This window comes from Uloborus diversus, chromosome 1, assembly GCF_026930045.1.
Source record: "Uloborus diversus isolate 005 chromosome 1, Udiv.v.3.1, whole genome shotgun sequence".
In the NCBI taxonomy this organism is placed as follows: Eukaryota; Metazoa; Arthropoda; class Arachnida; order Araneae; family Uloboridae; genus Uloborus; species Uloborus diversus.
The window spans coordinates 25,926,276-25,942,325 of NC_072731.1; the positions used below are offsets into that span (position 1 = coordinate 25,926,276).

The window sequence follows — 16,050 nt, forward strand, 5'->3', positions numbered from 1 at the left end:
TGCATTTATTACTGCCACTTAAGTCTAAGCACTGTGTGTCGTCAAAAGTATTGCAGCAAACACTTCGAACAATACCTTTGCCAAGTTGTTCTTGACTACTTCTATCGCATGCGTGTTCTAGCAAATCTCGTTGGGGTTCCGAACGATTACAATCGGTTACAAATCTAGAAGTGTGATAACTAGTGTCACTCTCGTAGTTGTTTTGTGAAACTGTTTCAATAAGTACATTTCGTTTCGATTGACATAAATTATGATATGCGGCTATGACATCAGAAATGCTTTGAGAAATAGCCATGGCTGAATGTTCCACCTCTGTTCCTGCACAGCAGAGACTAAACAGGCCCACTGCACTGGGCAAGGTAAACAAACTCTCAAGAACAATTTGCAAGGGAGTGTCATAGGGAGTGTCATTATTTTTCGCTAACATTATTATTAAGAAAAACAGATTGCTATAAGCGTAACAGAAAACAAACGTAGCCAAAGTGGATATAGACGTTTCGATACTCAAAACTACACTTTTCACGACTTGTAACAAACTCGCATAATACAGACGCACAGTTTCTAGTTGGTCATTTTTGAATCTTATAGCAATTACTTGGTTCACGTCTGCTGTTTTCTTGTACATAATGAATAATAAAGCGAATATCAAATAGGGGAGGCATGAGTTGAAATAAGCTTTGACTATCCAAAATAAATACTTCGAAATACTCCAAAAAGAAAGAGAATCGATACCTTCTGTCTTTATCATGGTTATAAAATCTAGGATATACCTTAGAGTGAAGGTAGTGGGTATCATAAAAGTGATGATGATCAAGATTATTGATAGCTTTCTCCTAAAAGGCATGGAATCATTTGCAACTCTTGAGCACAGTTGAGTCAATTGATTTATTGTAGAACCTATTTTCTTTTTCCGCAATAGAAGAATAATGCGCAATAAAAGTAAAACAACCGCATCAGATCGTTTAACGGTGTCAACCCAATGCATATCCTTCGTAATAAGCATGTACATGTGGGAAACAAAAATGCCGAATGCAATTAAATTCGTTAAAATTTGGTGAAAATTAAGCAAAACATTTCGTCTTTTACTAATTGGAGAGGTAAGTTTTGATTCAACAGGTATATGGACTCCAAACAACATACAACATTTCAAAATATAACTCATCTCTGCCATAATTGAAGATTTTATGCGTTTGCTTTCTATCACGCAGGCCCGGCTCTTGGGGTAGGCGACCTAGGCAGCCGCCTAGGGCGGCAGATTTCAGGGGTGGCAAATTTTGAAGTTGATTTTTTTTTTTAAATATGAATATCTCTTTCAGCGCTATAAGATTCTCTGCTTCGATGCTGAAAACAAATATAATAATTTAGGCTTATAGAGTGTGTACCAGTGCTTGTACATGCAAAGCACAGTTTGGAATTCTAGAAATTCAATTGAATTTTAGAGGCGGCAAAGGGCGTGAATTAAGTCTTTTTCAAATATTAATATATGTTTCAGTGCCATAAGATGCACTACTTTAATGTTGAAAAAGATAATTTAAAGTGTGTACTAGTTGCTTGGATATGAAAAATCCAGTTGGGAATTTAACTACAAACTCACAAAATTTTAAGCACTTTACTAGTATTTCTATTTGATTAATATATTATTATTTTATGTTACTATTTTTATTATTATTATTCAATGGGGGGGGGGGGAGGCAGCACTTATCAATATTGCCTAGAGCGGCAGAACTACAAAAACCGGCCCTGCTATCCGGCTTTATTTTTTTCAATGACTCTGCTATCCATTGAAGCTGAATGCAGCAAAATTGCAGCTGAATTGAATTCTGAGATAAGTAAGTGCTGGTCATTCGATCAATTACATAATGGCCTATTATGAAGAAAATATTTGGATGAGAAAATAAAAGTGTTCCGTCCGACATAAATCTAAAAGCAATTCGTTTTATTGGAAAAAAAAATCATCAACCTCGCTCTTTTAAAATTTCTGTTGCCATGTCGATATTGGGTGTAAACTTTCAGATTGTTAATTCTAAATTCGTATAGCTAAAACGAATACTAGATAAAAAGGTGCATAAAATTACAATGTGAGAGACACGAAAACAGATCTTTGTTATTTGTAGTCAACAACAAACTGGAGTTATCAGAGGTAAAAACTTGCAAGATCATTTTTTTTTTTTTTTTTTGGAACAAAATTTTATTGATGCAAAAATTAACAAACTCGTATGAAATAGTTCGATAAAAAATCCCACACAAAACTTCTAAGAAGTTAAATTAAAAGCCAAAACTAGCGTTTTTAAGCATCATAATGTGCTTCAATTTATCTAACTGTTCGTAGTTTTCTAAAACTATAGATTTAATGAGGTATAGGCAGTTTTATTGATGTTTCTTTTTCTTTTTGAAGGCGGATTTATTTCAATCAAATTTTGTTGGAAATAGCTCTTGACGACAAACTCCCGACTTCGACTCAGAGAATTTTGGGGCACCTGACTCCGATTCCCCCGACTTCGACTCTAACTTCGTAGTTTTGGCAAAAATTTATACTCGAAGGAAAAATGACTGACTCCGATTCTTGGATATTCAACTCCATATCCGACTCCTTTATCCCAAAATAAGTCCAACTCCGCAAACATTGGCAGAGTTGCGTACTCTAAGAGAAAGACCGATTCCAACTCCGAGTCTTTGTATTAATTACCTTCGACTCCCGAATCTGACTCTTTTATCCCAAAATGAGATTGACTCCAACTCCACAGCCATGGTTTTAACTGTGAAATAATTATTGTTAATATGATTTGTTTTTATTTTCACTCTAAAGTTTTAATTTATGTATTTAGTTTTCGGCGGATAAACTCGAAATCCTTTATGTTTCTACATTAAGATATGCACGCAGATTTTTTTTTTTTTTTTTTTTGACATTGAAAACTATGTTTTTCAGTTGACATTTTATTGCTTTTATTTGTTCTGAAAAGTACATTAATGCATTTAAAAATTATTTTTTGGCAACAGGGAAAGAACAAAGTTTTTTTTTTCCTGATATGATGTATTTATTTTAATGAGCTTATTAATTTTATTATTTGTTTTCTTTTTGAAAGCGGTTAAAGATTTTTTTTAATGGAAAAAAGTGTATAGCTGCTTTGTTTAAAATGTGCTGCTATTTTCCTTGTTCGTTTATTTATTTATTTTTTGTTTACGCATCTAACTCTTTAGACGAGTGAGGCATATTTTATTCCTAGCAATTGGCTTAAAATATTATGTTTGGAACAATTTGCGGTTTTAGCTATTTTTGAGAATATTGATCAGATACTAGAAAGTAAATATGGATATACGAAAAAGTAGACTCGTTTAGTTTAGACGGAAGTTCTTGTTCTTTTTTTTTTTTTTTTTTTGTCTTCTGTACAGCGCATGAAAACAAAGCGTCAGCAATAATTCTAATTTTCAATACAGCACCGCTTTTTATAATCTTTAAATTATATTCATATTTCCATCTTCCAAATAAATAGTCCAATCACTTAATGTTCTGCCTTAAATTAGTACTTATCACTTCATCTAAACAAATAAATGCAACTAAAGTGCATTTAAAAAAAGCTAAAATACGTGAAAGAATATTAAATGTACTGCAAAAATATCGTTAGAAACAAAAAAAATATTTTTTCTTGTTTTTGAAACAAAATATTAGCTATATAATTAAATTTGCGTAAATTTAACTATGAAATTTGCCCAAATAAATCATATAACATTAAAAACTTAAAAATTATTAAGTAGTACATAAAATACATCGCCAGTTCAGAGGAAGCCGGAGGCGAAAAACCTCTCAAGGGGGCCAAGAGAATCAAACTGGTAGCTAATGTAGAATTAGCACACCAGACGAGTGACCGCAGCAATGGTGTGGTTCAACTGAAAGATTGATGGCAAAGCATGGTATTTTACAGTAAGATGCTGCCCTAAGCCAGGGCTGAGGCAGAAATACATAAAATACACCGCCAGCTCAGTTATTTCATCCGAGGACTGCAGTTTCGTGCTTTTTAGCACTCATCAATCCGGAATAGGAAGCAACTGAGCTGGAGTCGAAAAGCCTCTTAAGGGAGCCAAAAGAGCCAAACAAACTGGTAGCTCTTGGCTCCCTTAAGAGGTTTTCGCCTCCAGCTCAGTTGATTCTTATTCCGGGCTGATGAGTGCTAAAAAGCACGAAACTCCAGTCCTCGGATGAAATAACTGAGCTGGCGGTGTATTTTATGTATTTCTGCCTCAGCCCTGGCTTAGGTCAGTAACTTACTGTGAAATTATTAAGTAGTAATTTGAGAAAGGGAATTGTCTACGATCGTCGATGTATGAAAACATCGAACTCTTTATCGATGCATTACTATGCTATTCAAACAAAGATGCTTTAAATAACGTAAGTTATTTGCACGTAAGTTATTATTGCTCATGTTTTAATAAAAACTAGCATTAAATAAATGATTACATGAACTACAAATATCGTACATTTGAATGTTGAAAATACGATTAACAATCGTTACTAAATTGTAAGATTAAAACTCCGTATGTCAGGAAACAGCCCAAGGATCTTATTATAAGATTCCGTCTGATGTCTATCATTTTAAAAACAGTAAGATACAAAACTTCTACGTTTAAGAGGGCCTTAAATGTCCCCAGTACACGTTTCTGAGAACAGCAGCAGCAACAGCAGTCGTAGTTTGTAACGTAAGTTTGGTAAGTTAGCCGATACTTTGACACTACTTGATTTACACTGGACGGTACTTTTGCAGCAAAAGTTATGATACCCAATATAGAAGCTCCAGACACTGCAAAAATAAGAGTACTTTCTTGGATAATAATAACTTGTGGTACTTTAGCATGCTGTAGTAGTAAAGTAATAGCCATGAAGATGTTGATGAAGAAATTCAACAGCATCAAGAAAATAGGAAAAGAATAGCAGTTGTCTAATTCATGTGAACAGACTGTGGCTACTTGATGCATCTGGACTCTTAAAGCTAGTTCTTTTTCTTTGAAAGTCATAGAGTGGTAGTTAAATCTAATGCATTTCACTAGAAGATGACAGAAAAACATGTAAATTGCTGCAAAGATGCACGGTGTCACATAAACGCTATAGTATACCGTAGAACAAATAAGCAAAAGAAAATCTTCCAAGGACTGATCAATATGTGGTAAATGACCATGGAACCAGAATTTCATATATGAACTAGGTCGCTCTATTAGCAATGCAATCATCATAGTTACAGCAAAAAGGATGGGAATAGCAGCAATTACAAATAAACTTATTTTAAGCATCCCACATTCTTTAGAGATGTTTATGTTTGAGAATCTCAGTAGCTTGTCAAAGTTATTGAGTAACTCCAGTAAATCTTGTTCTTTGAGATGCATTACATACAGAAGCAACAAGGAGAAGAAATGACACATAAAATCAGCTAAGCTTGCTTTTGAAGCAAAATCTCTACATATTATAACTACGCTATAAACAAATGTTGCTTGTAGATAGATACAGATTGGTTTTAGTCGCTTTTTCACGTGAGCATAGAGAGTAGTTGGCTTTTCGAAAGTAATCCCTAAGATGGATAAAGTTTTTCCCAGTTGGGATTGTCTTAGAAGCATTCTTCTTTTCAAACGGATTGGTCTCTGGGTGTAATGGGGCGACAATATGAATATGCTGCGAATTCCAAAGATGACTAGCTGAAGTACGTTTCTTTTTTAGTGATTATAATTACTTTTAACATAACTTTTTAAATAAACTTTAAAGATGCTTTTTGAACCGATGGACACTGTCGAAAAGAACCGAGTTCTAAACAAAGTTAAGACCCCTGTAATAAAGAGCAGAAAATCTTATTCAATTTACCAAGATTTTTTAAACATATATTTATTTATACACGAAAATACCCTTAAAACATTCCTGGTAGTACGGGTAACAAGTAAAAATGTAAAATAAACGTTTATGTTTAGGATTTTAGTAAACAGTTAATTATAATATTACACGAAATCGAAGAAATAGAATTTTCTTATTGGTTTTTTGATCAATTAAAAAGCAAAAACCTTTGACAAATGGTTAAGGGTAAACAATATTAAGTAAACCAAGTTTTAAAATGTATTTTTTGGCATTTTGAAATCAAGCAAAGAGTTGCGATTATTTACATTATATCTGTGTTTTTCGAACATTAGAAATTATGAAAACCTTTTCCAGCCTTAAATTTCACCATTATTCAGCCATCATATTATCGACATTATTCATAAAAATCAAATTTTCAAGAAATATCGCAGTAGTGCACCACAATCACTTTCATTATTTTCATTTTAGCGGGGGCGTGGTAGCTTTGACTTCAATCCACCTTACTTTTGTTCGAAAGCATAAAAAAAGGAAAATACTTTCTGCTCATCTATTCGAGTGCTCAAAAGTTATTTTTATTCATAGCTTTATTATAAAGGTATTAACAAATTGCACATGTGAAATTATTGATTTTAATTCACTTTCGATATTGTTTGTCGCATCATTCCTTCTAGATTAATTCATCGTCAACACACTGATCCTTCGAAAAATACAAAACAGTTTAAAGTCAACAAATTTACATTAAGTAATCGATCATCACTCGTACTTTGCTCTGAAAAATGCTTTGTAATGCTTTGCAGCACAATACTTACGAATGTTTTTTACCCGTAACAAATATATTCATGGGATTTTGTATCTTTTTAAAAGGAGGGAAGATAATTTTAGCAATGAAATTTAATCTTTCCGATTATTGTAAACTCGAAAGTATTTTTCATGCAGGATATAGCAGTAACACAATGGTTTTCAGAACTGAACACGGGTTCTTAAACAGTCAAAATAACCTACTTTGTTGCATAGAGAGGCTCAAAAAAGTAGGCGTATCCCCTTTTATTTTCAACATTATGTTAGTTAAGGTTAGATGATGTACCTGTTGCATGACGTACCTGTCATTTAATCTACTGGTATGAAATGAAGCTGAAATTTATGCCCTGCAAGTGCTAAAAATATAGCATTAATAGGGTAAAGCACATTAGCTGAAAATCAGTTCAAAACATACAAATGTTACAGAAGATGCTGTATCTACAATATTAACAGAGTTGAATACAACATGAGATAATCAATTTTGAAAGAAAACAAAAAGGCGTGTTTATTTAGGCTCCCGTCATTTGCGCTACAAAACGGAGACTGCTATAACAAACTTTGAACAAAATTATAAAACAAAGCAACTAGAAAAACGATTTTTCTTACAGCATACCTGTTGAAGAACTCCACCGCCTTGGACGCTTTCCCCAAATAGGCCACCTTGCCTTCGGCAAGGAGGAGGAGCTGATCGAACATTTCGAACACTTCTGAAGATGGCTGGTGGATGGTGCAGACGATGGTTCTTCCTCCGCCTGCCATGTTCCTGAGCACGGAGATGATACTTTGAGACATAAAGGAATCCAAGCCTGATGTGGGTTCGTCGCAGAACATAAGAGCTGGGTTGGTGAGTACCTGCGCATTAAATTAGCAATTTGCAGTGCATCCGCAAAGATCCATTGTCACCCAAATCATTTCTCAATGGCAATAGCTGTACTCATAAAAGTAGAGTCTAGATATATTTAAGTTGACCTACGCAATGAAGTTACTCACAGCACCGATTGGCGGAAAAATTAGGAATTAGCTTTCTTATCTCAGAAACGGTACGACATACGAGAAAAAAGTCAAGTACAAAGTTATTCAACATCATAAAATTGAGAAAGAAGCGACATCTTTCGCACAGCAATGTTGAAAATAGTAGTCGCACAATGTATTCCAGTAGCAACTCATTGGGAATGGTGATTGCGCAGAGTGGCCTCCACGTTCCCCTGACCTAAACTCATGGATTCTTTTTGGTAAGGACACATCAAACAGCAATTGTATGCACCCCTCCACCACAATGCGGGGATTTTGAAGCCGTATTATGTATGATTGTGCCAGTGCGTATCATGGCATTATGTGTTCAACACGGCATTATGCATGCAGTGCCATATTGAACAAGATGCAGTGGGAAGTTCAGTACCGCGTGCAAATATCTATTTGCACTAAAATTCACCATTTGCAGCATTACAGAGAGAGAGATGAGCTTTATTTCCGGTTAGTGCAGTTTTGTTCACTGCGATCAATCAAATGTTCATTTTGTGCTTTTCATTAATATCATTTTTTTTACATAAAATATTTTTTGTAATAAATCGAAGAAACTGAACAGCTTTGTAGTTTTCTTATTTTCCTTACCTCAAACCCTTTTCCTATTAGAGATAAGACGGCTCACTCTGAACTTTACTGCCAGGTGGTGCTGTTGGTGGTTTCATTGCGCAGTATGTAGCAACTTAACTATACCTAGACCCAACTTTTATGACTATAGATCTCGCTGTTTGAAATTTACTAGGGTGACAATAAATTATAGTGGGCACACTATATTGTACATGCAAGTTGATTCATAAGATAAACATTGATAAAGGAATAAACATCATCACGAAACTTGAGTAAACAGAGAAATTCGCGGGGGGGGGGGGATTTTTATAGCACATGTCACTGCAAAGTTACATTGACATTATTTCTAATCACAATGGTCATCCCAATAATTAAAGAGTATTGTCATTAAGTTTTGTTTTATATTTAAGATTGAAAAATAAGTTTTAATATTAATTTTTGTATTTGAATAACAGTAGCATTTTTAGTTCATAATTTTTATTTTACAATTCTACTGTGGAATGAATTTTTGATATTTATTTAATTTGGTTTCAAATTTTAACTACCCTAAAAATTAAACCTACAAGTTTTGATTAAAAATACCATTTTTATAAACTAGTTTGCAGAAAATAAATATTAGAAGTTAAAGATACCTCTGCAGCAAAGGCTAATCTTTTGGCTTCTCCTCCAGATATCCCTTTCTTGGTACCTGCTACTCCAATCGTAGTGTCCACACATTTGGTCAGACCTAACTGAAAGAAAGATATTTGAACATTTCTTAAACTCGTCAGTCAATTTCTTGTTGGCATAGTTCACAAAACCTCTGCCCAAATGTTTGCAAAGCGTAAATGTTAGAAAGCAACTAATACGAATAATTCCAATAATAGGGAAGATATGTTTGAATTAAATATGATCATTATCATATTTAATACAAGTGAGTCAATTTATTGGGGAAAATGTGCCGAAGTATTGGCTTTTACACAGCATGAAAAGTCTGTACAAAGCCTTTGAAAAAATTGGGTTTAAAGTCCAATGAACATGTCTCTGTTCTATACCCATAAACAATATCAGTTATTTTCATTAAGATTTAAGATTACTTAAACAGTTCACGGCGAACGTCTTTGGGCCATTTCATGCCAAACAGTCATTTTGTCCCACATGTAAAGCCTCATATATTTCATTAAAAATAATACTTAAAAATATTAATGAACACATTTTTTTCTGCTTAACAAATTACAAACTTATGTGTGATTTCTTCAGCAAAAAAAATTTGTCATTACCCTTTAAAATTATTTTTTTTTAAATGAAATATATGAACCGTCACGTGCGGGACAAAGGGTTAACTTTTTCGTGGAATGGCTCCTTTTAGCTTTTTAGGTCTAGTCTAGGAAATTATAGTTAGTGCTTGTAAAGATTTTAGAAATAATATAGATTAGACTCTGGAGTTTATAGGAAATGTATACAACTGTGTAAGATTCATATGAAATCAATTGTCATTATCACATATGCAACCAAAATATGTTTATTATTTAATTGACAATGGGGTCGTTTCCAAATTTTAAAAGTATTTTTTTCTGAAAGAGCATGCTTAAAAACATAGGATCTAATCATTTTTTAAATAACTTAAGTTTAATATTTCTAAAAAATTACTTAAATCGGCGCACTTTCAATGTTTATGCTTCTGCCCGATGACATCACAAATGATGAAATGCCATTTTGTATTGCCATTCACAGAACAAAATATTTAATTCGCATCTTTACTCACGTTTATTGGCAACGATATGGTTGATAGCAAGCGTAGAGCGCAATTTTAATTCGCTTCTTCCGGTGATGGTGCTGCCATCTATCGGTATATAAAAACAATGGAGGCAAGGCACTTAGTATGCAGTCCTCAACATAAATGCAGTTGAAGTCAGTTGTGACTCTTGAATAGAATAGAATAGAATAATTCGCTTCTTGATTATCATAACGTAGAATCGCGGTAGAAAGATGTGACAAAGTGCATCATTTGTGACGTCATCAAGACCACGCCTTGTTTCAAAAATCAGACAGTTTAAAAAATTAATTAAAAAATAACTGTTGGTAAAATGAAAGTATTTTCTGGCTCCACGTTATTCTTTTATTTATTTATTATTATTATTATTATTATTTTTTTTTTTTTTGCTTATTCTATAGATTTTAGTGACAAAAAGTACTACTTTTGACTGAAGGAAACAACCCCATTGAATTTTACTTGAAGTTTAATTCTGCCCTGAGCATGTAAAGGGTAGAAATTGCAAATTTATTTATTTATTTATTTATTTTACATTTTTGTCATCTACATAAACTCCCGATTATCCGCGAAGCGAATTTTCCGCTAGTCAATTAATCATCAGGAACATGTATTTTTGCAGTTAGAAGCAAATACTGTGCTTTTTCTTTTCTTTTTCTTTTTTCTTTTTTTTTTTTTTTTTTTTTGAGCAATCACGATTGCTTATTGCTTTTATTTGACTGTTTTGATGTGTTATCATTTTATTTTCCCGCCAGCACCCTCTGCAGCACCACCGTCGACCGGTTCCTCACGATGCTGCTCCTCTAGCGAAAACCGTCTTGAGGTAGCGTCCATATCCTACACTTACACGCATGCATACACGCACGTACACACACAAACACATACACACATACATACACCTACACACACAAACACATACACACACATACAACTACACACACAAACACATACACACATACACCTACACACACAAACACATACACACATACAGACACCTACACATACACACACATACAGACACCTACACATACACACACAACCACCCACACACTCATGCCTGCACACAGACACAAACACACATGCCTACACGCACATACACATACCCCCCTACACACAAACACACATATCCCCCCACACACACACTCGTGATTGCGAAAAACATTAATTTGAATTCAAGATGACAAAATTCAAATTAATTTTTATTTTTATTTATTTATTTATTTATTTATTTATTTATTTTTATTTGTTTATTTATTTTTTTTGCGCAATCACGATTGCTTATTGCTTTTATTTGATTGTTTTGATGTGCTATCATTTTACTTTCCCGCCAGCATTCTCTGCAGCATCACCGTCGACCGGCTCCTTACGATGCTGCTCCTCTAGCGAAAGCCATCTCCAGGTTGCGTCAATATCCTACACTTACCCGCATACATACACGCACGTACACACACACACACACACACACACACAAACACACACACATACGTCCACACACATACACAAACACACACACACACACATACACACACAACTACCCACACACTTATGCCATCACACAGACACAAACACACATGCCTACACACACATACGCATATCCCCCCACACACACATTCATACACACAACTACCCACACACTTATGCCAGCACATAGACACAAACACACACGTCTACATACACACACTCCTGATTGCGAAAAACATAATTTGAATTCCAGATGTCAAAATTCAAATAATTTTTATTTATTTATTTATTTTTTTGCCGAAAAGTTGCAAATTTAAATACTTATTTAATTTTTGTGTTTTCTTCATCAAACATATACTTGTTCATTATTGATGTTAAGTTTTGCTGTGTTAAAATACAAAACATTTTTACTGTACTGTATTAATTTTTTACTGTTTGAAGAAAATATTATGCATTAATACAGTTCAGTTTTAAGGAAGGACAATTTTTACCTTATTTGTCCCTCATTTTAGCCTTTTTGCGGTTTATCCGCGATTTTTATTATCCGCAGTACTTGTGCCACCCAATTTAGCGGATAGTTTAGAGTTTACTGAATTGTACGTTAGCTTCATTGTACAAGGTTGCTTGTTTGGTTTCCGCTGAAAAAAAGCACGAAAAACGTATAATTCCAACATTTCCCTGTTGTTACTATTGAATCCAAAACTCCTTTCCTTCAAATCTCTCGAAAACTTATTTCTGCAGATACTGCTGTTTACCTATCCACTGCTGAATCGTTACAGATCTCGGTATCATAATTAGAATCATATTCAATTTCACATGCGCAATCATCTGCATGTTATCTGTAACAATCATGTAAGCTCCTAAAATAGGTACATGTATGAGTGGTGTAATTTTGGTTTATACCCCTCGTTTCGCCGTCATTTAAAATACCATTTTTATAAACTATTTTGCAGAAAATAAATATCAGAAGCCCCTTCCCTTTCAAGATATATCAAAAGGTGAGATTGAAACTGGAAAACAGTTGGGGAGGGGGAGGGAGATTTCGTGTCTGCGAAAAGCATGGGACACTGTAACTTTCTAGTGTAAAGATGCAACGATAGCGCAACATAACTTTCAAGATACCTTGTTAAAGTACTACTGTCCCACTCTGTACAACAGGCTAACATGGTATGATTGGTGCAATTTTTCAATTCTCCAGAAGTATAATTTAATGGTATAAGCTGAAACACAGACGTTTATTCTACAAGTTTAAAACATCAATGTACAACATATCAGTTGGGAAACAAGTGTAAAACGTACCAATCACCCAATTTGTCATTGTAAAACACATCAATAACATAATTTAATACTACATAAATTTATCAGTAAGAAATGAAGGTGTATGTTTATACTAAATTAATATGTATTGTATATATATGCACTATGTTAGTGTAGTACAATGTATCAGTATGTAGTGTGCAGTTGCGTAATTCGAGAATAAAATAGTGCAATATGTACTATCAAGAATATGTGAAGTTGTACACCATGAACTATTGCAAAATTCGCATACATATTTTAAGTACGAGAAACCTGTAATACGTATTACGAACTACACAACTGATTAAATGCTGCAGATCACTCAATACCTTTTTTCCCTTGAAAAGAACCAAGTACGTAATTTAGTTACATCTTAAAAAATATTTTTTTAGAAAATCTTAACAACTGTATTACACTTTTTATTTACTCTATTTGTTTATCTGCCTTAATACTATAGTTTGTTTTTACGAGACAGTAATAAATACACAACATATTGACATTCATTTGATTTTAAAAGCACTTACTTCCAAAATGGCTTCACCTACTCGTTTCATTCTCTCGTGGTAGTTCAGGTGTTGATCCATTCTTAGAAGAGCCTGAATAGCAATAAAAATAAAACATGGATCATATTTTTATGCAGATTCATTAAAGTTGTAAGAAATGCAAATGGTTTGGTGAAACTTGAGACTGGAGGAGACTAAAATTACAACGAAATTCGAGGACGGGAAAACTAATGATGAAAAATAGCTATTCTGTCGCTTACAGCATTCGGTAAATATTCGAGTGACAAATTGTCAAGACCATTGCTTTAGTATGAAAATAAAAGCACATAACTAAGTGAATGCAACATTTCTCAGGTATGAGGGAAAAAGTAGAGTATCTTGCATACGCAAAAATTAAAGCCTAACTGCAACGTTCGGAAAATATCCCGAAACTGCGCCTTCCGAAACACTAACATCGAAATTAATGCTCAGGCGGTTAGTTAAACCAACGTTTCGAAGAAGTTGCCTTTCAACTAGTTGACTGACGTTTTCGTTGTGTTCACGCGAAGCAATTCAGCTGAATCAATTCTACTAATAAGCCGAATTAATTCGATCAGTTGCTCTAAAACGTTGTTAAAACTGAACCGAGTTGACTCATCTAGATTACTCTAGTGTAGAGAGAACGCTTGGTACTGTCCCGATGAGTTGAATCAACTAAAAAGTTGATTCAACTCATCGGAGAAGGATGCCGGGAGATTCCTTTTTTTTCTACCTGCAGGTAGACCATGGTTACACATCCTGATAACCGCTCGTTCGAAAGCTGATTCAAAAGTTGATTCAACTAAGTTACCTCGTGTGAAGGAGGCCTAATTAGGAGTGCACCATTATTTCTTCAAATATCTATTCGGCATCTCATTATGCCTCATTAAATTGAACTGAAGCCACAACGTAACGTTCTTAGTATGATTTTTCATGACGTCTTCCCTTGATGCTGCACATCAGACGACCTCATTAAGGACTTACTGTACAAAGCACCGTAATCGGTTATTTTTAAATGAAACACTGAATCACTCACCTGGAAAACCAGATGTTCTCGAACGGTTAGTGTTCCGATGAAAAGATCATCCTGCTGGACATAAGCGGAGAGTCTGGCCATATGCTGTCCAACATTTTCACCATTGATGAGGACTTCACCATTTACTTCCAACCTCCTCAAATTCCGGCCCGTCAAGGTGTTGAGGAGGGTGGTCTTCCCGGCTCCACTGGCACCCATGATGGCCAGTAAGTGTCCGGGTCGGACTTCGCCACTAACTAGGAGATAAAATAGGGGAATAGTCAATGCGCAGGAACAAATATTTACAACGTACTTCAGCAGAGAGCTCATCATCAGAGCATCACTTAGCAGTGGAGAGAATTGGATCTTGCATTTTTCGGATCACTAAAATATTTTCCTCTGTCATACCTCGGTAATGTTTTTGCATCACATCCAAGTAAAACATCTATGTTTTTTTTTTTTTTAGATCCTTAACATTGTTTACTGCTATGTTTTTATAAGTTAAAATGCAAAAAATTGTAAATATGCATTAAAACTCTAGATTCTTCAAGTTGTTGCTGATCCTCTGAATGCATGGATACTTTAACTTTTATTGAAACATGTCAGCTGAAATCTAGCTTTTACGTGACAACAGTTACAGAACTATTAAGACAGTGACAAGCAAAGGAGGTGTAAGTGGCAAAATTAAAAATTTGGAGATAACCAGTATTAATGGTAGGTGAATTTCTCCTTTGTCTTGGGGCAAGAGATTAGCCCTAGTGGGTTCTGTTATACAGCATGATTTAGAGAAACTTCTCAATGAAAGTCTACCTAAGATATTATCTTTAAACGCGTTTTATTCAAAACTTGAAACTGTCCACCTCCATCCCTTTGCTTCTCATTGCCTCAATTATTCTCTTATTTCCACGAGATATTCTTTAAAAGGTAAATTTTTGATGGTGTTGCCGTTTTTTTTTTTTTTTTTTTTTTTTGTTGAGCAATCACGATTGCTTATTGTTCTCACTTGACTGTTTTGATGTGCTATCATTTTATTTTCTCGCCAGCACCCTCTGCCAGCACCACCGTCGACCGGCCTCACGATGCTGCTCCTCTAGCGAAGACCGTCTCCACGTTGCGTCAATATCCTACACTTACATGCATGCATACACGCACGTACACACACCCCTATTTGTTCTTAGGAATATATGCACATGTGGTCGGGTAGAAAAAAAACTGAACATTCATTGAGGGGTGAGCAAAATGGAAAGTAAGATCGATTTTTGAGTGAAATTTTTTTCGCAAATAGGTCGTACATTTTGCACCGTGATGCCTACCATAGAGATTTCGTCCAACGCATTTCATCAACAGCACTAACTTACCATCTCGGAGAATCTGCTTGTGTTCATTGATGTAGTACTTGTTCCTAAAACTCCACAATTTCTTCTTTTTTGGTTTTACAAATGCATTAATGTTATGCCATGAAAGTATCACACGATTGGCTGGATCAAAAGACGGAACTCGCTGCAAAGCGGCATCCTTTTCCTGAAAAAGTGAGATACATTATCCAAAAAGCAAAGCAATATTTTCCAAAACGCAAAGCAAAATTATACATTTTATATTTCCCGCAACAAATTATTACAATAAGACACAATCAGTAAAAAAAATTTCTGTTATTGCGCAACATACGCGCGACCTGGAAAAATGTACGTAATCTGCCCACGCATTCAAATCCATGGCCCTCGTAGACTCGCCAACAGCAGTGGAATATCTACTTGTAACTGAATGATTTTGTGAAAGAAGATTTACATTT

At 34.6% G+C, this 16,050-nt stretch overlaps 1 protein-coding gene across 1 annotated transcript in view; it reads right to left on the bottom strand.

The window, feature by feature from the left end:
• LOC129234496 (protein white-like) overlaps positions 1 to 15,749 on the bottom strand; it is a 79,608-nt gene extending 63,859 nt beyond the window's left edge. The window contains exons 1-5 of the mRNA XM_054868495.1: positions 15,620 to 15,749; positions 14,283 to 14,518; positions 13,250 to 13,321; positions 8,851 to 8,949; positions 7,242 to 7,480 (exon numbers count right to left, since the gene is read on the bottom strand). Coding sequence (XP_054724470.1) covers positions 7,242 to 7,480; positions 8,851 to 8,949; positions 13,250 to 13,321; positions 14,283 to 14,480 — 608 coding nt within the window. The 5' untranslated portion in view covers positions 14,481 to 14,518; positions 15,620 to 15,749. The remainder of the gene's footprint in view (positions 1 to 7,241; positions 7,481 to 8,850; positions 8,950 to 13,249; positions 13,322 to 14,282; positions 14,519 to 15,619) is intronic.
• Positions 15,750 to 16,050: the final 301 nt, after the last annotated feature.